Source organism: Helianthus annuus, chromosome 15 (assembly GCF_002127325.2).
Source record: "Helianthus annuus cultivar XRQ/B chromosome 15, HanXRQr2.0-SUNRISE, whole genome shotgun sequence".
Taxonomy (NCBI): domain Eukaryota; kingdom Viridiplantae; phylum Streptophyta; class Magnoliopsida; order Asterales; family Asteraceae; genus Helianthus; species Helianthus annuus.
This window is the reverse complement of record NC_035447.2, coordinates 106995630-107020993: the sequence shown is the minus strand read 5'-3', so window position 1 is coordinate 107020993 and position 25364 is coordinate 106995630. Positions and strand designations below refer to the sequence as shown.

The following is a 25364-nucleotide window of genomic DNA, read 5'->3' as shown; positions in this document are numbered from 1 at the left end:
CACACACTTAGGTGTGTGTTTTGAGTTTTGATAATAATAAACCTAAACTTTAGGTTTTCCCCACTTTTAGTCCCTCGGGTTTGTAACTTTAATCATAAAAGGCTATAACTTGTTGTTTCAATATTATTTCCTTTAATTAATTAGGTTAAACATCCCTAATTAACTTTAGTGGATTCGGGAAATTACAACTAAGTTTATTTTAAGTCTCGTTAACCCGGGCCTCTTATAAACTTTATTTCCTCAAAAGCATTTGTTCGCGTTTTATTTAATATTAGCTTTATTCACTTAAATCCTAATATTCACCGGGTTAATTTTACCACTAACGGTATTTTACCCGTTCATACATATTAACGTGGTTTGATTACCAACCCGTTTTCAGGGTGTTACAACCACCTTCAAACCTTCGACTAGTGCCGGCTTTAGTGCAAGCTAAATGAGGCATTAGCTTAGGGCCACCAACTTTTAGGGCCTCTCATCTTGGATTTTTTTTTCATATATATATTTAGATATTTGGGCTTGTGTTGATTGTTTTGAGTTAACTAAATGAAAGGAAAAGCAAACAAAAGAAGGTAGTAGTTGTATTTGCTTGTAGGCCCAAAAGTCAAAGTTAGTCTTTCAAGAAAATTAAAAAAATGACTCCCTTTGAACAATGAAACGGCACTACACTTTAATGAAAAAGTCATTTGTTTTATTCTATTAGTTGGATTTGCTTGAAGGTAATCGTTGTTAAAACTACTGATTTTGAGTGATAATTTATGCCCCTAATTTGCTAATAGTTAAACACTTGATTTTGTTGATGTTGTTAAACGCTAGTTTATACCTTAATAGTTAAGTACTTGATATGGAAAAGGGCCTCAAAATTTTATTTTGCTTTAGGCCACCAAAAACATTGAGCCGACCCTGCCTTCGACGATCGTCCAGCCGCCGTGCAAGCCCTCAACCTTCTCGTGCTTCCTGATGGTAACGATGATTTTGTCGTATATTGCGATGCTTCAAACCTTGGACTTGGTTGTGTGTTTATGCAACGAGACAAGATCATCGCTTATGCGTCGAGACAACTCAAAATACATGAGAAAAACTATACTACTCATGACCTTGAACTTGGCGCAATTGTTTTTGCGTTGAAGATTTGGCGACACTACCTTTATGGTACTAAGTGTGTGGTCTTCACCGACCATAAGAGCCTTCAACATATCTTCGACCAAAAGGAACTGAACATGCGTCAACGTCATTGGGTGGAACTGTTAAACAACTACGACTGCGAAATCAAATACCATCCAGGTAAAGCGAATGTAGTAGCCGACGCTCTTAGTCGTAAAACTCATGTCAAGAGTATCCGTTGCTTCCAACTCGTCCATCGCATACACAAGGCTCAATATTCATCTTTTAATGAGGGTAACCTCTACGACGAGATGTGATGTGGTGCTGAAGAAAGCCTCGAAACCAAACCCAATGGTATTCAATACTATCTCGATCGAATCTGGATTCCCAATCGTGATAACCTTCGAGAGTTCTTGATGAAAGAGGCACATCACACGAAATATTTTATTCACCCTGGTGCCGACAAGATGTACCATGATATGCGTGCATCCTATTGATGGCCTGGAATGAAGAAGGATATAGCCACTTTCCTCTCGACATGTCTCACTTGTTCAAAGGTGAAAGCTGAACATCAACGTCCCTCTGGCTTACTCGAACAACCAGAAATTCCTATCTAGAAATGGGAGAGCATTGCCATGGATTTTATCACTAAGCTCCCTCGTACTTCTTCTGGTCATGACAGTATTTGGGTGATCGTTGATCGATTGACCAAATCAGCTCACTTTCTTCCCATTCGTGAAGATTTCAAAGTCGAGAAATTGGCTAAAATCTACACTAATGAGATCATCTGTCGTCATGGTATCCCAATTGACATCATTTCCGATCGTGATGCTCGTTTTACGTCTCGCCTTTGGCAAACTTTTCAATCTGCTATGGGTACTGTACTTAACCTTAGCACTGCCTTTCATCCTCAGTCATATAGTCAAACCGAGCGTACTATCTAAACCTTAAAGGATATGCTTCGTTCATGCGTAATCAATTTTGGTGGAAACTGGGATTCACACTTGTCGTTGATCGAATTCTCGTACAACAACAGTTATCACGCGAGTATTCAAATGGCACCCTTCGAAGCATTGTATGGTCGCAAGTGTCGTTCGCCTATTTGTTGGCACAAGATTGGTGAAGTTCAAATCACTGGTCCCGAGCTCATACAAGAGATGACGGACAAGATATTACAGGTTCGAGACAACTTATTGAAAGGCAGGAGCCGACAAAAGAGTTACGCTGACAAGCGTCGCAAGCCGTTGGAATTCGAGACAGGTGACTTCGTACTTCTCAAGGTATCCTCATGGAAGGGCGTGGTTCGATTTGGCAAGAAAGGGAAACTCGCACCTCGCTACGTTGGTCCTTTCAAGATTCTCGAAAGGATTGGCAAGGTTGCGTATAGACCGGACCTGCCTGAAGAACTCAACAATGTACACCCTGTCTTCCAAGTATCCAACTTGAAGAAGTGTCTAGCTGACGAAGGGCTACAAGTTCCTCTAGAAGACTTGCAAGTCAACGAAATGCTTCACTTTGTGGAAAAACCAGTCGAAATCATGGACCGAGGAGACAAGCAACTGAGGCGCAGTCGAATTCCTATCGTCAAGGTTCGATGGGAAGGAAAACATGGCGCTGAATTTACTTGGGAACTCAAGAGTGATATGAAGACCAAGTATCCATATTTGTTCGACGTTGCATCTACCTAAATTTCGGGATGAAATTCCCTAAAGGATGGGAGACTGTAACACCCTGCTTATTTGTACTTTCCTTTTATAGCAAGTCTTGTTCGTATTTCTATTTTTGGAAGTCTTGTGTTCTTGTAATCGTTCTTTCTTTGTAACCGTTGTAAAATCCGAGACTTGGATCATAAATAAAACTCGTATTTTTTTAAATTCATGTTGTACATACTTATACATGCTCATACATTCAATTTCGTGAAACAATTGATGCTTATTCGTAATTCTTGGAAACTATGTGCTAAACTTGCAAATATGTGAAACTTATGCATAAAACGTGTTTTGATCGTAAATGATACTTAAATACAACCTTCATATGCCTAATTATACTTTGATTATGTTACTCATACTTGAATTGCCCTTAAACTATGCTTTTATGGCAAAACTAGTCCGTAAAACACCCTAAATGCACAAAATAACAAACTTTAGGGGCCTAAGTGTAATAAAAGGAAACTTCAGCCCACACCTCCATACAGGCCGCGTAAGCTAAGCCTTATGGCTACGCGGGGCGCGTGAAACCTCCCAGATCAGACATCCCTTTCTACTTCGCGAATTTGAGCGGGATTTGGTTGCTTTTGAAGTTTAAACCGGGTTTTTGGCATTAATTACACATCTAAACCAACCCTAATTCATTCCCTATATAAACCCACACTACTCCAAGCCATTTGCACTTTAGAAACACTCTCACAACACTCTCAAACTCTCAAATTTGTAGCTGCAAGCGCAAGTTCGGACAGAAGCATCAAGCTCCACTAAAGTGAGCATAACTTCTTCATTTCTCACCCGTTTTAGCTCATTCTTTTTCCAGAACACTTGGCTTGACCTTAGCTTCGATTCCATGGGTGTTTCTCAGTGAATAAGTCCCTGGAACTCCGGCAAATAGGCTCCAAAGTTCACTGTTTTCATTTACCTTTACTAATCCTTGTTCAAACTTGAGTTTAACTCACTCAAACCCACGTCCTTATGCTTATAATCACTTCTATGGTTAGTTAAGCTTAAAAACGGGCCTGAGACATACAAAATCAGAGGTTAATCCTCATATACTTTCTGTTTTGTTTAGGTTTTTTAACCCACAAGTGATGTTCAAGCTTTAAGCTTGATGAAGTTGTGATTATGGGCTAACTTGGGTTGTCCAACATAGAATCCCCACATCACTTGATGATTTCTCATAGTGTATTTGTTTCTTATTCTTATATTAATATTAGTTCATGACCCTCCTTGTATGTTTTTACATCAAGTGTAGTGGTTGTAACAATCCTCAAGAAAACCGACACCCTCGATTATTTTTCCGACATCCTAAAATATTTTAAAATATCCTAAAATGTCTATAAATACACCCCGTATGTGAAAACCGAGCCCGAAATGTAACATAACATTAAAAATAAATTAAAAACAAGAAATATGAAGTTGAGGCTGGCCGCGTAGACCCACCCCAACATTTACGCGGGCGGTATTAGGATCAAACCCTGATCCCGTTTGTTTTCTTTAGTTCAGGCGGGCCGTGTAAGCTTAAGCTTACACTTACGCGGGCCGCGAGAGATTTAGAATGTGGCGCAGCCCGGTGTTGACACGTGTCGTAACGCGTGTTGAACCTAGTGATGACCCGGATCAGCTACGCCTAGACCCCTAAGCCACGCGGGCCGCGTAAGCCCATGTTGCCTTTTACGCGGGCCGCGAGAAACCCGGAAAACAGCCCTATAAATAGATTGCATCGGCCTTCAGTCTGTTTCGTTCATTTTCTTTTCTCAATCTTTAATTTCTGAATAGTGGGCATTATACCCGAGTCTAATACCCCCCCTAAATAGCGAGGTTCTACTACGATGTAAGTATTATAACCCCTGGAGACGTATTAGATACTCTGCCCGATTGATCTAGGGTTCCGTAACGACTGTCGTGGTCCTGCCCGACGTAGTCATTGGAATGCCGTCTCGGGGAGGGTATTACTAATGTTAAAATGGGTTATTATACTAACACACGTGCATTTGTGTAATTTATAGATTATTCCCAGGAAATCCTTACTGAAAACCCTAAGACAACAATGTGAACATGACCATAAGTCGGAACGACATTACCGTGTGGTGGTAATTGATATAACTTGGAAACAAAAGTAATTGCGGATGCGCCCTCAATACTGTTCAATGCGACTTTTTATTTAAACTTGATTAAACTGGGATTCACTCACCAGTATTTCCCACTGACAAAATGTTTTTAAAACGCGTTTCAGGTAACAAAATCTGAAAGCCAAATAGAAGCTAGCTGGACAGCACTGAAGGCTTGGAAAAGTGGCAATAAAGTTACCTAAAAAGAAATAGATGTTTTTCTTAAATAAAATAGGGTGTATCCCTATGAAAATATGTGTATTGAAAACTTGGGTTTTACCCATGTGTTTATTATTACAAAATGTGGTGGTTTACTCTGATAAATATTTCCTAACTACGGTTCTGATGAAAATTTCCGCTGCCAAAGTTGATAATAACGAGATACCACCGAAACTGGCTCGAGGCCGCCCGTTCCCGGGGACTAGGGATCGGGGGTTGCGACAGAAGGTGGTATCAGAGCTATGCCACTGATTCAGCCACAGAAGTGTTTTGCTGACACCAAAATTCAAAGTGTTAGGAAATAAATAACGGAAATACGTGCATAATTGTATTTTCTTGTTATGTGTTATCTGACTATCTGTTAGTTTACAGTATGAGCGAACAAGGACTATCTGATGCGTATCTTCAATTGTCTGGTTCGCCTAGAAGCGAAGGCACCTCCTCTTCTCAGCATGCCCTCTCAAGGTACTCTACTGATACGGAAGAAGGAATCTTTGTGTTTAAGGCTCAATCTGAAGAGCCATTTCCTCAAAAAAAAGAGGGGATGGTTCAATAGGGGAGCACACGAGCGTAGGAAACGTACGAAAAAGTTACAGGAACAACGAGTGTTAGCCGCAGCCAAAAGAGAAACCGATGCCTATGCCCAGGATATGCTCAATAGGGGTATAGCTAATATCCATATCTTAGCAACCACTGCAGCTGACCCAAACCTGGAGCAAATGCTAGCACTTCCTGATCAACCCATGGAAATAGAAAACCTTGGAAATCAAGTAGAAATGCATGATTTCAACCCGGAGGAGATACCTAGGGTACCTGCACCAAATCCCCTAGACCCAAATTACGACCCCTGGTGGGATGATGTTCCGGACTATGTGCAACGCTACCCGATTCACGAAGATGTGCCAACATCCAACCTAGGAGCCTACCCAGGGTTAGATACTCTAGATCCCTATTCTAATAATGATGCATACATTAGGGAGATCTTAGAAAATCCTTACCCATACCAGGCCCCTATACCTCCATATCAGGAACCCGCACCTTAGATTCCAAACCCAGTCCTAGAACCTGCACCCCCAATGAGTGCAGAAAACGTACAAGAACTTAGGACTTTCGGTGAGGAAATTTTAGAAAGCAGTGAGAGAATGCGACAGGTGGGAGAGCGTCTCGTATGGAAATACGACGAACGCGATATGGATTTTTGGATTAATCCATATCCATGAATGTGATAGTAGAAACGGTAGTAATAATAATATAATATAATATAATATAATATAATATAATATAATATAATATAATATAATATAATATAATATAATATAATATAATATAATATAATATAATATAATATATGTGTGTACGTGTTAAAAAAAAAACTACGGATGCATATTACTAGCATTGTAGCTTTACATTTCAGTCGGTATTGTAATTTTAATTTCAGTACTGGTGTGTAATAGATGCATACTATAAGAAAGAGTAAAAGTCGCAATGCTCGACGCTTTTGACCAAAAGTGTGTGTCATGTGATTGGCTATATTCAAATATTATTGGTGATATTAATATGTGGTAAATGTTTAAAATTCAGATGGACAACGAAGTGAATCAGGAAAACCAGAATGATACTATTCAGAACGACAACCACTCAAATAATGATAATCTGAATAATGAGAATCCAAACAACAATGGAAACCAAATGGATAATAGTGCCATTCAGCATATGGTGGCACAAGGAATTATAGATGCAATGCCATTTATTATTCAAACGGTTCAAGAAGTGAATAATAAAAGTAAGCATAGCAGTAAGCGACCAAGTGAACCAGAACACAGCGTGAACAATGGACCCGTACTTCGGGTGCCCATTCCCAAAAGAAGAAGAACCATGCCATATGGTTGTTCTTACAAAGAATTCTGGTCCTGCAAACCAATAGAATTCTTGGGCAATGAAGGACCTATCGCAGCCTTACGCTGGATAGAGAAAACTGAGGCTGTTCTGAAAATAAGCAAGTGTGCTGAAGAGGATAAGATAATGTTTGCTTCGAATCTGTTTAAGAATTCAGCCCTAGAATGGTGGAACACTATCCTCCAGTCAAGAGGAAGTGATAGAGTTTATAGCATGGAATGGGAGGAGTTTAAGAATATGGTAGAAAGGAAATTCTGCCCTCCCAATGAAAAGGAACATATAGCGAATAAGTTTCTGAACCTTAGAATGACCGGAGTAGATAGTAAGGGGTATACTACTACATTCTTTGAATATGCTAGAATAGTACCGACCCTTGCATCACCTGAGCCAGTGTTAATCTCCCGTTATATCTGGGGATTAATCGGAGAGATTAGACATGTAGTCAAGGCAGCTAGACCCCAAACCATAGAAGAAGCTGTAGAACTAGCCAATACCTTGACAGATGAGTTAATCCGTACTAGAGAAGAAGACCAGAGGAGAAACCTAACCCAAAGGCTTACCCAAGAATTCCGTTCTGGGAATTCCAACCGAAGGAATGTAGGTTCTACCTCTGCACCATACTGCAGGATCTGCAAGAAGAAGCATTCTGGGAAATGCTCTACTCACTGCAATTACTGCAAGGCATCAGGACACAAGGAAGAAGATTGCAGGAGGAAAACTAGTAATGAATTGTGCTTCAACTGTGGAGAAAAAGGTCATATCAAGCCAAACTGTCCGAAGTTAGCTCCAACTGCAAACAACAACAACACTAAAAATGCTAGAGCATTTGTTCTAACTGCAGATGAAGCCAAGATGATTCCGGACATCATAGCTGGTACATTTTTAGTTAATGATATTTTTGCTAAAGTATTATTTGACTCTGGTGTGAACCAAAGTTTTATTAATACTTCGTTTTGCATACTTCTAAATCAATCATTAACTAAACTACCACAAGAATGTCTAGTAGAGACCGCAAATGGAGAAACCGTTAGGATTTCTGAAATCTTGCAGGGAGCAAGAATAAAAATTTTTAATCAAAAATTTATTGCAAACCTTTACCCAATGAATCTGGCAGGATTTGATGTTGTATTAGGAATGGATTGGTTAATAGCCAATAAAGCCAGTATTTTGTGTGATCAAAAGTCAATTCAAGTAAATTCACCAAGGGGTGAAAAGATCACAATTAAAGGAGATAAGTCATCTAGATCCACTAAATTCATTTTCGTGATGAAAACTGCAAGTTATATAAGAAAAGGATCTATAGCATATTTGATTTCTATAATTACTAGCACTAAAGGAAAAGAATTAAAAGATATTCCAGTAGTGTCCCAGTTTTCAAATGTCTTTCCAGAAGAATTGCCAGGGCTACCGCCAGACAGGGAAGTTGAATCCAGAATCCACCTGCTACCAGGGACAACACCAATTGCCAAAGCACCTTACCGTTTGGCACCCGCTGAAATGCAGGAACTGAAGAAACAATTAGACGAATTGTTGGAGAAAAGATTCATACAGCCAAGCTCATCACCATAGGGAGCACCAATATTGTTTGTCAAAAAGAAAGACGGATCAATGCGTATGTGCATTGACTACCGTGATTGAACAAAGTCACGATTAAGAATTGGTATCCATTACCAAGAATCGATGATCTGTTCGATCAACTTCAAGGAGCTCGATTTTTCTCTAAAATCGATTTAAGATCAGGATATCATCAATTAAAGGTACAGGAAGAGGACATTCCTAAGACTGCGTTCAGAACAAGGTATGGCCATTATGAATTTACTGTCATGCCATTTGGTTTAACCAATGCCCCAGCCGCATTTATGGACATGATGAACCGAATATGTAAGTCATATTTGGATAAATTCATAATTGTCTTCATAGATGATACTCTAATCTACTCTAAAAGAAAAGAGGAGCATGCAAAGCACTTACACTTACTTTTAAGTCTATTAAGAAAAGAAAAGTTGTATGCTAAGTTTTCCAAGTGCGAGTTTTGGTTAGAACAGGTACAATTTCTTGGACACTTAGTCGATCATGAAGGAATTCAAGTAGATCTAACAAAGATCGAGGCAATTACCAAATGGAAAACCCCTGAATCGCCAACTGAGGTTAGAAGTTTCTTAGGATTGGCCGGTTATTATTATAGAAGATTTATCTGAGATTTTTCTAGAATAGCCATTCCCTTAACCAAGTTAACCTGTAAATCTGTTAAGTTTGAATGGGGACCAAAACAAGAAGAAGCCTTTAGAATCCTTAAGCAAAGATTAACCCATGCACCCATACTAGCATTACCAGAAGGAACTGAAGACTTTGTAGTCTTTTGTGACGCTTCTAAGTTAGGTTATGGATGTGTGTTGATGCAACGTCAAAAGGTTAGCTTACGCATCTAGACAGCTTAAGAATCATGAAGAAAATTATTCAACCCATGCTTTGGAATTAGGAGCCATAATTTTTGCCCTTAAGATTTGGAGACATTATCTCAGTGGTAGTAAGTTTACCGTTTTTACAGATCATAAAAGTTTAAGGTATGTTTTCGGGCAAAAGGAGTTGAATATGAGACAAAGACGCTGGATGGAATTGCTTAGTGGTTATGATTGTGATATTCAGTATCATGCGGGAAAAGCTAATGTAGTGGCAGATGCTTTAAGTCGAAAATATCACGAAAAGCCAAAAAGGGTACGTTCTCTTAAATTAAATCTACAAGTAGATTTAAATGAACAGATTAGAAAAGCACAAGAATCAGTAATCAAGGAAGATACTGAAAAATTAAAAGGAATGATTAAGGAATTAGAACAAGGAACAGATGGAATTTGGAGATTCCATAAAAAGTGAATGTGGATACCTAGATTAGGAAATTTACGCCACCATATATTAGAAGAAGCCCATAAGTCTAAATATACGATGCATCCAGGAAGTGATAAAATGTACCAGGATTTAAGGAAAAATTTCTGGTGGATAGGAATGAAAGAGGATATAGCAGCTTATGTTTCTAAGTGCTTAACTTGTTCACAAGTTAAAGCTGAACACCAGAAACCCTCAGGATTGTTGCAACAGTTAGAAATGCCAGCGTGGAAATGGGAATTGATAACAATGGATTTTGTTACCAAATTACCCAAAACAAGAAAAGGTAATGATACAATCTGGGTGATTGTAGATAGGCTAACCAAGTCAGCTCATTTCCTACCAATGAAGGAAACTTTTAGCATGGAACAATTAGCCAAATTATATGTAAATGAAATCGTTTCATTACATGGAATACCTTTATCAATTGTTTCTGATAGGGATAGCCGTTTTACTTCTCATTTTTGGGCAAGTTTCCAAAAAGCAATGGGAACCAAGCTAAATCTAAGCACAACTTATCATCCTCAAACGGACGGGCAAAGTGAAAGGACAATTCAGACAATGGAAGACATGCTTAGAGCTTGTGTAATTGATTTCGGAGGTAATTGGGACGATCACTTACCTTTAATAGAATTTTCTTATAATAATAGTTACCACACAAGTATCAATGCTGCACCATTCGAAGCACTTTATGGACGAAAGTGCAGAACCCGAGTCTGTTGGGCATAAATTGGGGAAAAACAACTATCTGGACCTGAGATAGTGAAAGAAACAACCGATAAGATCATTCAAGTTAAGGAACGACTGAAAGCGGCACGTGATCGACAGAAGAGCTACGCTGATAACAGACGTAAACCGTTAGAATTCCAGGTAGGTGATAAGGTATTGTTAAAAGTCTCTTCTTGGAAAGGAGTGGTAAGATTCATCAAACGGGGAAAGCTAAGTCCCAGGTATATTGGACCTTTCGAGATTATTAGAAGAATAGGACATGTAGCCTATCAGCTACAACTGCCAGAGGAAATGGCAGGAATACATGATGTATTTCATGTATCCAATCTCAAAAAGTGCCTAGCTGATGAATAACTTGTAGTACCTCTTAAGGATATAAAGGTAAATGAACAACTAAAGTTTGTAGAGAGGCCTCTACAAATTGAAGATAGGAAAATCAAGAATCTTAAGCATAAAAGATTAGTTCTGGTCAAAGTGAAGTGGGACTCCAAAAGAGGACCGGAGCACACATGGGAGCTTGAATCAGAAATGCAAAAGAAATATCCGCACTTGTTCCAATAGATCTCGAGGACGAGCTCTAAAACAAGGTGGGGAGGATGTAACAATCCTCAAGAAAACCGACACCCTCGATTATTTTTCCGACATCCTAAAATATTTTAAAATATCCTAAAATGTCTGTAAATACACCCTGTATGTGAAAACCGAGCCCGAAATATAACATAACATTAAAAATAAATTAAAAACAAGAAATATGAAGTTGAGGCGGGCCGCGTAGACCCACCCCAACATTTACGCGGGCGGTATTAGGATCAGAACCTGATCCCGTTTGTTTTCTTTAGTTCAGGTGGGCCGCGTAAGCTTAAGCTTACACTTACGCGGGCCGCGAGAGACTTAGAATGTGGTGCAGCCCGGTGTTGACACGTGTCGTAACGCGTGTTGAACCTAGTGATGACCCGGATCAGCTACGCCTAGACCCCTAAGCCACGCGGGCCGCGTAAGCCCATGTTGTCTTTTACGCGGGTCGCGAGAAACCCGGAAAACAACCCTATAAATAGATTGCATCGGCCTTCAGTCTGTTTCGTTCATTTTCTTTTCTCAATCTTTAATTTCTGAATAGTAGGCATTATACCCGAGTCTAATACCCCCCCTAAATAGCGAGGTTCTGCTACGATGTAAGTATTATAACCCCTGGAAACGTATTAGATACTCTGCTCGATTGATCTAGGGTTCCGTAACGGCTGTCGTGGTCCTGCCCGACGTAGTCGTTGGAATGTCGTCTCGGGGAGGGTATTACTAATGTTAAAATGGGTTATTATACTAATACACGTGCATTTGTGTAATTGATAGATTATTCCCAGGAAATCCTTACTGAAAACCCTAAGACAGCAATGTGAGTTGATCCACTTTTTGTAAACCTTTTTGTTAACTGTTTTTACAAAACCTTAAATACTTTTCCATGCGAATAGCAGTTATTGAGTATTTGTAAGAATACAATTACAGTCGGTAAATTTGGGATTTTGTATACAAAATTTGTTACCACCTGGTAAAGGAGTAACATGACCATAAGTCGGAACGACATTACCGTGTGGTAGTAATTGATATAACTTGGAAACAAATGTAATTGCGGATGCGCCCTCAATACTGTTCAATGCGACTTTTTATTTAAAGTTGATTAAACTGGGATTCACTCACCAGTATTTCCCACTGACAAAATGTTTTTAAAACGCATTTCAGGTAACAAAATGTGAAAGCCAAATAGAAGCCAGTTGGACAACACTGAAGGCATGGAAAAGTGGCAATAAAGTTACCTAAAAAGAAATAGATGTTTTTCTTAAATAAAATAGGGTGTATCCCTATGAAATTATGTGTACTGAAAACTTGGGTTTTACCCATGTGTTTATTTTTACAAAATGTGGTGGTTTACTCTGATAAATATTTCCTAACTACGGTCCTGGTGAAAATTTCCGCTGCCAAATTTGATAATTACGAGATACCACCGAAACTGGCTCGCGGCCGCCCGTTCCCGGGGACTAGGGATCGGGGGTTGCGACAGTGGTGAACCATAAGAGGTACCTAAATGGAAGCTTGTTCTTCCTACATCCTACATGACTTCCATGATACTAGAGGTGCCTAAATGAAGAATAATCTTCTACCTCATGCTTGACTAGTGGACTAAATAATACATATAATACTTATACATATACATACTATTCGAACTCTTGATAGTGGACTCGTGTTCATTCGTCAAGATATTAGAATAACATCATCTAAGGCATAAGACTTGTTACGATTCTAATGAGTATATTACTCATGAAAACATTAACCCTTGAGGTTTCATAGTGTCAAGAACAAGTACTTGGTGTTAAAAGATGATTACTTTCGAATACATATATTCTTGTGTTTTAACTTCCTAAATCCCTAAATCTTCCGAATTCCCAAACTCACACACCTGTGTTTCCTTTATGTAGAAGGACTTGGTGTTCCAATCTCCTAAGCAACCAACTCACTCACGGGATTACCAAGTAGAAGACTTGCAAAACCGTGAGTATACTCGCAACCCCCTTTTTATGTTTACCACTTTTGGGGTGTAACATGTTACCTTATTAAAACACACTTAAACTTATTCTTTATGCAATGCACGAAAACAAACCTTATACATGAATACTATGTTATGATACTTGATGCTTATACGTGGACTATACTTATGTGATATGTTTTAGTCATTAGCTTTCATGAGCCTCCATTTGACATGTATAGCGCTATAGGAGTAACGCACCGCCCGTAAACTAGTGGTCATGTTGAATTATATCATTTTGCGTAAACAGAGGGTTGACTAGGAATATTGCATGCCATGTTAGGTTGATCTTGTATAAACTAAGTTGCCATGTAGATTCGTTTTTAAACTTTTATACTTATTCTTAAACTTGTATACTCGCCTTTGCTTTTGCATTGAATTGTATTTTAAACATGTTACAAGTTGATGATTGATGATGCTAAGAAATGGATTAGCAAAGATGCCTAGATACTCACTTAGACGTTTAGGTTTAAAGTGTTGTATCAATTTTGGTTATGTTATGTTGAACAATGTTGTTATTTGAATTTTTTGTAATGTTTTTGACAATTTATTTATGGAATGAAAATCGGTTGAATTAAATATTGTCACAAATAGCGTTATGAAGTCTCTTACAATCTCGAACTAGTCCCACTCCGATGTTTTCGCCATTGGTTGGGGTGTGACACGATAGTAATCATGACTCTCTGTCACCCGATTCCTTCTTTGGTTGTTAATGTATGTAGGTGTGTGTTTAAATTATTATGTAATTGTGTGTTTAAATGTTTAGTTTTAACTTTAGTCGTGTGTGTGTATATATATATATATATATATATCATATTTTGATGTTTTTTATTTGAATTATGTTTTTATTTAATTTTTTTTCTTTTTTTCTTTTTTTGTTTAATTGTTTAATTTATTTTTTTTTATCTAAAACACAAAAAAGTTATATTTGTAGTATCAAGGTAGTTGAAGGTAAAAAAGTAACAATACAAGATTAATGTGTTTTATTATAGGAAAAAAGAGTATCTCCTGCTCGCTTATTAAACGGTGAAAAAATCTTTTAACTTTAAAAAAAATATTAATTAAATGAAGAAACATTTAACAATTTTTACCGTGGTCAATGATTTTTAGTTACCGTCAATAATTTCTACTTAGGCTATGGGGTGTGGGGGTCATGAATTGAAACATTATTTCCACATAGGATCATTAATTAAATGGTATACCATCCCTCACCTTGATTGATGGTGGTTCCCATGGATTAAACCACGATTACCACGACCCTCCCATTTGATAATTTTAAGACAAAAACAAATTAACAAAAATAAAGGGGATAGTGGTTTGGGTCATGACCACACCCTTAGGGTAGTGGTTTTGAATAATGGATTAAAGATAGATGATGTGGTGCCTATGTGGAGGGTCATGGTGGTCATGAGGGTCATGACCACACCCTATAGCCTTAATAGAATGTAAAAAATAACTTTAAATCTTATCCATTACTCACAAATTTTTATTACAAACAAATATAAAAAAATAATTCTAAATCTTATCCATTACTCACATTCTTTTATTACAAACAAAATATTTGAATTTGGCCGGAAAATAAAAAAAAATTCAAAAAGAAATTAATAAATAAAATTTGTTTATTGAGAAGAAAACGAGGCCAGAAGTTGATACATCACTGCGATCAGGTTCACTCACTCAAACCTTGGTTATCATCACCGTCCTCTTTCTCTCTCTCACACACACATTCACACACACTACAACACGCATCAAGAGCTCGTTACTGGAGGTAATGTCGATAATAACTTCCGTTTTTTAGTTTTTCAGCAATCATACATGTTATGTTTGGTGTAAGAAATCACAAAATGTTAATTAATTAGTCCACATTTGATCTATTGTGTTACGATTTCAACTCAGAATCACCGTTTATGGCGACATTATGCTCAGGTAATATCTATGTAACATAGTCAATATGTGCGGAATCCAATTGATTAGGTGACAATAACAAGATTACTTAATTTTCAATGTTTCACTAATCAATTAACGTCCGTCAAGTTCACAAATGTTTCATCGTTTTTATGAGGCTTTTGTTCCGTAAACTGAATGAAATCTAACACAAAATAACTTCCGTACGTTTGGTAGTTTTTCAGCAATCATACATGTTATGATTGGTGTAGTTTTGTAATAAATCACAGAATGTTGATTAATTAATCTACATTTGATCTATCGTGTTGCGATTTCAACTCACAATTCACTGATCTGATGCTTGATCATTTTTATGAGGCTTTTGTTTCGTAAATTGAATGAAATCTAACACAAAACGATGATTCTGTACATGAATACGTTTATGTTATATTGTTGATTCAGTTTTATGACTTGTATGTTAATGGTGATATGCTGATATTAAAACAGGAAACATTGTTACAATTTGTGCTGCAACTGTGTGTAGTTGATATTATGGCATAGAATTTGAATTCGGTTAGCTGAAATTCGTAATTAGAATTAAGTTTCGATAATTAATTTGTTTATTATGCACTTATTTGAGATAAATTGTTATGATATGTGTTATTTATTGGAGCAATGAATTGAGGATTATGAACATTGAACAAACATTTAGACGGCATTCTGTGTTGGAGCAACAATTTGGGGATTATGCTGTTTTGAATTAAACTATGTGTTCAAAATCATGGGATTTGAGTGGGATCGGTACCGGTAGCGGATTGGAACCGGTAGAGGATCGTAGCCGCTACTACTGTACTGCCTAGTAGTACCGATACGATACCGATATTTAGCTAAAACCAGACACCCTATCGTATATGTTTGGTCGGTACCAGTATGGTACGGTACCGTCACTCTCGAGAATCCCTGAAAATCCAGAGGGCGGGGATGAGTAGAGAAAATGGGCCCCTAAAATATAAACATTTACTGTACCGCATAGTATGGATATTGAAATTGAGCTAAATTCAAAACCGAATACGGTACAGTTCATGTTCAGTCGGTTCTGGTATGGTACACCACCAGTATGGTATTAATCTTGGTTTTTAAAAGCGTGAAGCGCACAAAAGCGACGAGGTCTAAAACTGAGGCGCAAAGCGCAAAAGCGGCGGGCTTTTCGTACCCGAGGTGCCAGGCGATTATATAATTTTTTTATATCTATAGGTTTCTAGGATCATTTACCCAATATTTAGACACAAATAAGCTTTATATATGTTTTAATATTGAATTTACATACATGTACAACCTGCAAAGCATGATGTACCACAATCTGCTGCACAAATACATGGTCTGTACATAAGGCGCGCGCAGTGGATTTTTCACCCAAAAAGCGCGCCTCAGCTGCGCTTTCTGTACAGCCTACGCCTTAGGTTTACATAAGGCGCTAAGGTTTGCGCCACAGTGCGTCTAGCACCTTGGCACGCCTCAGGCACGCTTTTTTAAACCAAGTTATCAATACTGTACTCTTATCTGAAATTTCTCTCCCTAGATTTGAGTGCCCTGATATATTTTGTTCCATCCTTTTAGACTGATAGAACTGAAGCATCACAAACCCTTTTCTTGAGTATTTTCAAGGGTAACTTTGATCATAACCATACATATACCCTTTGTTCTTAATGATCTTCTATTCTGTTTTTGTCAGACATTATAAGCAATTAAAGACTCTTTCAGCATACCTATTGTTAAGTGGAAGTGTGTCATGGGGTCTGTAAAACAATATTCTCAGCGTATGTGACGCCATTTCTTGCAATTGGATTATAGCAAGACACATGATGTGTACAACTACAATCGGACTAAGGACCGGAAACGGGCTCTTGGGTTCTTCATACTTTTACTCGGATACAACCGAAAAGCTGTCCTGCAGGAGCGATACCGGGTTCACAGTTGTCTTTACTAAAAATGTGATCACGGCGAAAAAATCATCCAAATACAACCGGCATACCAAAGCCTTAAAAGCTTTAAAGGATCATGCAGCTACTGCTTCTAGTCCTTCAAGCTGCACAGATCAATGGGTTCAAATTTTGGAATGTGAAGGCTCCAAGAACGAACTTTCGGTTGACGCTTTACTATCGTTACAAAAATCATTGCTGGAGAAACAGTGGAATATTTCAACTGAAAAGAATACAACCACAGAAAAAAATAGCAAAAAGATGCATGTCACTGGTTCACAGACATCAGCACGAAAACGGAGAATAGATGCTAGGGAAAAAAGTAAAAATAGTCGGTGTGCTACGAAAGATGTTTCGGATGAGCATTTGAATTCTACGATTGGTACAGAACTCCTTCAAAATCAATTTAAAGGTCATGTTAAAGGTGTGAAAAATGAGGTGTTGTTGACTCACTCAGAGGTGACCGTTTTATCGAAGAAACTTAAAATCGGTTTACTCTTAGAAGAGCAGAAATCAAGGTAACTTTGAATGATTATATGCGTGTGAAATATGTATCTGGAACTTACTGAATATGCAATTTGCAGACTGAAGAAAAAACTGGGATATGAACCTTCAGAAGAGCAACTTGCAACTTCCATGAAGATTACCCGAACCGACTTAAGAACCAGACAGATTGAATGCAACTTAGCGAGACAGAAACTCACGTTGAGCAATGTTCGTTTAGTAATGTCGATTGCACAAAAATATGATAACATGGGAGCTCAAATGGCTGACCTTATTCAGGTGGTTAAACTCTTTTTCGATGCTGTTTTTAGTATGCACTATTTTTTTTTATATAATATACCATGCAGTTTTCATTCGTACGCTCACATTTATTTCATGTAGGGAGGTCTAATCGGGCTACTTCGTGGTATAGAAAAGTATGATTCATCTAGGGGTTTCAAGATATCTACTTACGTTTATTGGTGGATACGACAGGTGAATGATATAGGATGCATAGAGCTTTAATGTTATATTCAGGGTTCTTATTCTTTTCGCCGCGAGTAAAATGCCATTTTCGTCCCTGAGGTTTGTTTTTCCGCATCTGGATTCAAAGGGTTTGAAATCTTGCCATTTTCATCCGGCTCGTTAACTCCATCCATTTTTCTCCGTTAAGTCAAAGGTAATTCCGTCTTTTTTGTTAACTTAAAGGGCAATTCAGTCTTTTTTAGGGGTATTCGGTCTTTTTACATAAAGTGAAAAAGACCGAATTGCCCTTTAAGTTAGCAAAAAAGACGGAAATACCTCCGACTTAACGGAGAAAATTGGATGGAGTTAACGAGCCGGATGAAAATGGCAAGGTTTCTAACCTTTTTGGATCCAAATGCAGAAAAACAAACCTTTGGATGAAAGTCGCAAAACGAGCCAAACCTCATGGACGAAAATGGCATTTTACTCTTAGAAATATAATAATATTGATTATAACTTCATATACATACTTTATAATGCTAGGGTGTTTCAAGAACATTAATGGAGAATTCTAAAATTTTAAGATTGCCTACGCATTTGCATGAAAGACAGAGTGCTATACGCAATGCGAAGATGAAATTAGAAGAACAAGGAATAAACCCGTCACTTGATGTAAGTCTGTAAAACGTTGTGAAACAATCACTTGAAGCAATGCTACAACTGCTTTTTTTTTTCTTTTCTTATATTTGATTGCTTTCTTTTGCATTTCATCTCATAGAGAATTGCAGAAAGCCTGAATATATCTAGAAAGAAAGTTCTGAACGCGACAAAGGTACTAAGGGGCTTTACAAACGCGTATTTATGTACTAAAAATATATCATGCTAATTGTGAACTGACACTCTATGTAGGCAACCACTAAAGTTTTCTCACTTGATAGGGGAGCATTCCCTTCTGTAAGTGGTTGTGCAGGTCAAACACTTGATAACGTAAGTTCAATATCAGCTCGTTTTCATTATCTATCAGAGTAGTAAAATGCTTTAAAGTTTAAACAGCCAAACCTTTTTTCTTTATGAGTAAAATGCCATTTTCGTCCCTAAGGTTTGACCAGTTTTGCGACTTTCGTCCAAAGGTTTGTTTTTCGCATTTGTATCCAAAAGGTTTTTAAAAATCTTGCCATTTTCATCTGGCTCTTTAACTCCATCATTCCATTTTTCTCCATTAAGTCAAGGGCATTTCTGTTTTTTTTTTTGTAGGGCAATTCGGTATTTTTCACTTTATGTACAACCATAATGTACATAAAGTGAAAAAGACAAAATTGCCTTTTAAGTTAACAAAAAAACGAAAATACCCCTGACTGAACAGAGAAAAATGGATGGAGTTAACGAGTCGGACGAAAATGGCAAGATTTCAAACCTTTTGGATCCAGATGCAGAAAAAACAAACCTTTGGACGAAAGTCGCAAAACTGGCCAAACCTCAGGGACGAAAATGACATATTACTCTTTCTTTATCTAACCGATGTTATATAAACCGTCACAGGACATTGCAGATAATTGCATGGAGAACGACCCATGGCATGGAGTAAGTGAAAAAGCTCTTAAGGTATTTCACATGTTTGTCCTTTTTATCCTTGCTTTACTTTTTTCCCCAAAAGTAATGAAGCGTTTGCGGGCAGGGTTGACTTGTTTTGACTAGAACCGGTCATCCATCTATGGGCCGAATATAGTGAACTGCATATAGACTTAAACAATGACTTGCTCTTGATATTTTAGGATGAAGTAAACAAGCTCATTACCGTGACTCTAGGGGAACGAGAGAGGCATATCATCCGCCTTTACTATGGTCTTGACAATGAATGCCTTACTTGGGAGGATATCGGCAAAAGGTACAACACTTAATACTGCTTTGTATTAACATGTTTACAAGATAAAATAAATATGCTTTAATTATTTCCGGAAGTTTCAATCCATTCACTTATGAATTAGTCAATTCAAGCTATGTTTAATTTCTAACGGGTCAAACAAAAAAAGTTATGAACAAGAAACAGGTCAAAGAGCAAAGTGTATTTTAATGCTTAGACCTCCTAAAAGATTTTATGTAACGAAGTTACATTACTATTGAAATAATAAAAGGGGTAAAATGCCATTACCGTCCCTGAGGTTTGGCCAGTTTTGTGACTTTCGTCCAAAGGTCAGTTTTTCGCATTTGGATCCAAAAGGTTTGAAATCTTTCCATTTTCATTCGGCTCGTTAACTCCATCAATTTTTCTCTGTTAAGTCAGGGGTATTTCCGTTCTTTTTGTTAATTTAAAGGGCCATTCGGTCTTTTTCAGGGGTATTTGGTCTTTTTACATTAAGTGAAAAAGACCGAATTGCCCTTTAAGTTAACAAAAAAGAAGGAAATACCTTGACTTAATGGAGAAATTGTTGAAAATAATTTAATCAAACAATTAATTTATTAATTACCGAGTTATCAGCCAAACCAGTTTGTTCCAACTTGAGCAAACTGATTAAAGAAAGGTAGAAGGAGACTGTCCCGTTGTCGGACGAATTTAAAGAACAAGTAAATTAAAACCAACCTGGCGAGTGAGAACGAAGATCCTTGAACGAAAGCCTTGAACTGCACGGAAAAACTCCTGTCCTTAAAGGATTTTACGCGCTCGTATTGCTGTGAGCTGCAGCGTAAACTCCCAGGATTTAATGCAGAACTGATCTGGTATTCCAACAGCAATGGAAACCAGAAAACGCAGAAGCTGGAACGAAAACACGAACACCCAGATGGAGGAGAGTAGGCTGCGAAATTTTCAGTGTTTGAATGGGTAACAGGAAGCCTTTATTTATAGTTGTGGGTTATACCAGAGAGTGAGAAAAATAGGGAGAGAGATAACAATCCATAACCAATTCGAATTACCTATCTCATACGAATTCGGTTACTAGATAATTATCCTTAAACGAATTCGATTGTCTATGGGATAACCCCCACAGTTTTCGAATCCATCCCTATCTCCTTCGGTTTACAGATCTGACCCACCTGAAACCGAACCTTAGCTAAAAATAAAAGCTCCTAGCGACGATGCGTACGTGCGCCCATTCGCGCCTCAAACGCGACCATTCGCGAGCTCGCGGCTCGGCTCGGCGCGCGTGTGGGCTTCATCCACTACTCAACCCATTTAACACTTTGGAGGCCCATAAGGGGTAATCCCTTATAAACCACTCAAACTTCAATCACTCCACCAATGTGGGATGGAGGAAACATACCAACTTGTATGTTCCTCTTAATATTATCTTTAATATTTCCAACAGAAATATGGATGGAGTTGACAAGCCGAATGAAAATGGCAAGATTTCAAACCTTACGAATCCAGATGCGGAAAAACAAACCTTTGGACGAAAGTTGCAAAACTGGCCAAATCTCAGGGACGAAAATGGCAAACTAATAGAATTTGGACAAAAAGATTTTAGGGTCAACCGGACCTGCTCATTTCTGCCTGCACGAAAAGTCGAAAAGCATCTGACCTTTAGTGGTTTTACAGAATAGGGTTGTCGAGGGAAGGCGTGAGGCAGATTGGACTTGTTGCGCTAGAGAAATTAAAACACGCTGCAAGAAATACCAGACTTGGGGCAATGCTGGTAGAGTAGTGAATTTTGGTATGGTTTTTGTACCGGAAAAAAAAGCACATATGTATATTCCCTAGCTAAACATCGCGAAATCATATATTGCATGATAGAGTTGAGCGTTGAGCTTTGAGCGCGCTGTATAAAAGAGCATAATGCAGTAAAAATCTGCACCTATCTTTTTTGTTTAAGAGAATATATATAATCACACGCTTTTTTCGCCATTAGTTGAAACTTATTCATGATATGTGTATACATAATAGATATTGAACTCAGTCATTGCTTTAAGAAACTTGGTTGAGTCCCTGGTGGCGTGGGGGGTCTTGAATCCGAACCGGTCCATTTACATTACCCAACGGATCAAAAGTGGATCTAATAGATTGACCCATTTAAGCATATCAGTATGTGGTTTACTCATGATTCATTTGAATATTAAAAAACAATTCTTTTTTCTTAACTACCACAACCCACTGCAACTACCCACCTATATTGTGACCGCAATAGCCATCGAAGCCATTGTGCGGACCTAGCTAGTAAGACGAGATAGCTCGTGGTCAACTTGGCTGAGTAGTCTAACCTTTTTTTGTGTAGCATCGGTGCAGGTCCGTCTCCAAAAATCACAAAAAATAAAAAAATAAAAAAAAAAAATTGGCCCTAGGCGAGGTGAAAAATTTCGTTCCCATTCACAAATATGTAAAGGGAAAGATGTAGTTGACAAATTTAGGTATTAAATGTCATATACAGCTAATGTTAGAAACCAAAACATGAAGCTAAAATAGAGAATTTGGAGACACTGAGACTAGAACCCGCATCTCCTTGTTGTTTAAGCAACGCAGCAAACACCAATACAAGGGCTTGTTTGTGCTATCTACTGATTCAGTGCATATAAATTCTATCTTATAGAGCGTAAAAGCTATATGAACATGAAAAGATTTAGGTCCGGAGGGTTTGGTCCCTGTGTCGTGCACCGGTGCAACTAGTCTTATAGATATCATCATGGGTCTACTAATGAGCCCAATTTACCCAATTAAATATAGGCCTATTTATTTGCTAAAAAAAGAAGCGAAATAAAACAAAAATCTAGTCAACTCAGTTTTTTTTTTGTTAAACTAGTAATATGAACCGCGCGCGTTGCGGCGTGGGTACATCGCAAATATCGAATGTATTAGTCCAATCGTTACGTAATGTGTTAAAAATATGAAAAAGTGTGTTTAGACGTATTTGATGATCTCAATGTAACGTGTAGGTGTAAGCTGGAAACTTTAGAGACTTGAGGGAGTAAAAAAAGTTTTACAAAGTTTTTAAATACAACGACAAATTAGCCTTTAAAAGAAAATTAGCGAACGAAAGTTATCGAACGAAAATTAAGTTAGTAAAAGTCTTAATAGGCTAAAAACGTATATTATATGTGATACATGGGTAAAGTTAGAATGTTGAAAATTAGAGGAGTTAGTTTGTATAACATGTAAATAGAGTAGGGGCTAAAATTACTAATTACGAAAATAAAGGGGGTAGCAAAAATGAACAGAAGTTGTTGCACTTCCCTTTTCTTTTTCGCATGTCTTTCTCTCGGGGGCGGGACAAATAGAAAAATAATAAGTATACTACAAAGAAGGACCGGAGCAACAAAAGTTGAAAGCTAAAGGAGCCAAAGAGAAAAAGTATAAGGGACTAAATATGTAAAAATCACCACCGACTTTCTACTTTAAGAGTATTAGTAATAGTAATTAGTAATATATAAGTACTTACGTCTGGACTCAATGTTAAATGAGAACTTCTCGTTTGAAAAGAAATAGGCCCATTTTTGTTTAATAAGCCCAGTCCACCTTCCTTACGCTCCTCTACATTATGAGAAACATGACGTGAAAGATGACATGGCGGTTGAGTATATAAGGAATACCATCTAAGCCGGTTCAGAACATGAAATCGATCCATAGTATTTTTACAGAATTGCGTCGTCAAAAAACTGACCACCCTCTTCGGTGGATCTGATGAAGAATATTCCAAACACCTGCATTCCTAATCTAGATGAGTAGTTGTATTTTTTATGTTTTGATGTATATTGATTTTTTTAATTAATAGGATGTTTTTTTTAATGTATTTTTAGTATTAGTTTAAATATTTTTAAATTAGTTCACTTTTAAATTAGTTCACTTTTATTAACATGTAATTAATTTTTGGAAAATTGGTATTTAATAAAACAACCTTTAACCAGTTGGTAAATAATAATCCAAACTACAGAATTGGTATATAATAATCCTACCTATCAACATGTTGGTACTCAATGAACTTCCGTTAACTTTTTTTAACTGAAGTTAGTTTTTAAGTTTTATTTATTACACAAACAGTCCCTGTAGTTGTAATTTACTAGTTTTAACTATTTTATAAACCTCAAATCGAGGAAAAGGAGGATTTTCGAGTGGTTTTTTTGTTTCATAAAATAGTTAAAACTAGTAAATTACAACTACAGGGACTGTTTGTGTAATAAATAAAACATAAAAACTAACTCCAGTTAAAAAAAATTAACGAAAGTTCATTGAGTACCAACATGTTGATAGGTGGGATTATTATTTACCAATTTTGAAGGTTGGATTATTATTTACCAACTGGTTAAAGGTTGGTTTATTAAATACCAATTTTCCTTAATTTTTTTAATTAATATTTATTCGAGTTCTGAATAGTAATGTACAAGTGATCGAAGCACAAACATACATTTTATTAACCTTTTTTTATTATTTTAGTAATTTAATGTAATGCTTTATTAAAATTCAAATACTATGTTTTAATACATGTTAATTTTTTTTTACCTGGACGAATCGAGCCATTACCGTTCGAGGTTGTGACGAACAAAACCAAATCTGACTGAATGACATCGATACCAGTATCGGTATTATCTGAACTAATACCGGTATTCTTTCATATGATTTTCAAACATTACAAAACATGTGTCAATATCCTCTTGGTCATATCTTTCGTTTGCTATACCGAGTGACGGTATCATACGGATACTGTTACAAACCAAGCCGATACCAACTGAATGCCCCCCTTGCAACACACGAGAAATCACCTAGTTAGATATATAAACCAACAAAATGTCACAAAATGATCGAGATCAATGCAGATTGTCGATGATTACTACAAATGGGCGATATTGCTAACAACTTGAAACAGTAAAATAAGGTAAACGATGAGATGTCAAAACAACAAAGGACTTAACAGTCATCACAACGGCAAAACCATAGTTCTAAATCAAGCTGAAACTGTCGTCTGGTCGTCGTATGAATCGGTTCCCAAGGTTGTGAATTTGTAAACAAAGGCATCTCCAAGGTTTTGAAATAAACAGATTCATACTGTAGTTTATGAAACAATACTCCAGATTTCTCAAACAAACTAATTTCCATTTAAAAGAAATTCAATTACTATGAACACCGATTCCTTCCCATATTAAAAATTTGTGAACCAAAAGCTTCTTCACCTCTCATTGATTTGTAGGCTTAATTCGAAAATATAAAAAGTTAAATGACTTAATTACAAACTACAAATTTGCAATATATTTGTGCACAGAGGAGTTGTACCAAATGAGTAGGAATGTTTTAATTTTTTTTATATTACGCTTTTAACCTACATTTATTTGATTTTTTTTACTTTTAACCCATTTTTTTCATCTTTTGCAATTTAACCACACAACATTTTTACTTTAAAGTTTGTTCATCTGTACTTTT

The 25364-nt window shown here is 37.2% G+C and overlaps 1 protein-coding gene across 2 annotated transcripts; it reads left to right on the top strand.

The window, feature by feature from the left end:
- Positions 1–14838: 14838 nt before the first annotated feature.
- Positions 14839–21869, top strand: LOC110912120 (RNA polymerase sigma factor sigA). Of its 2 annotated transcripts, none has more exons than XM_035984758.1 (10): positions 14839–14985; positions 16834–17598; positions 17665–17863; positions 17966–18058; positions 18572–18700; positions 18807–18860; positions 18938–19015; positions 19568–19630; positions 19801–19913; positions 21561–21869. In XM_035984758.1, exons 2-10 carry the CDS (start codon positions 16961–16963, stop codon positions 21664–21666), a joined length of 1473 nt encoding a protein of 490 aa, XP_035840651.1. In that variant the 5' UTR covers positions 14839–14985; positions 16834–16960; the 3' UTR covers positions 21667–21869. The 2 variants fall into 2 exon arrangements, with proteins under 2 accessions (XP_035840651.1, XP_035840652.1); XM_035984759.1 differs by lacking the exon at positions 14839–14985 and adding an exon at positions 15001–15143.
- The last annotated feature ends 3495 nt before the right edge of the window (positions 21870–25364 follow it).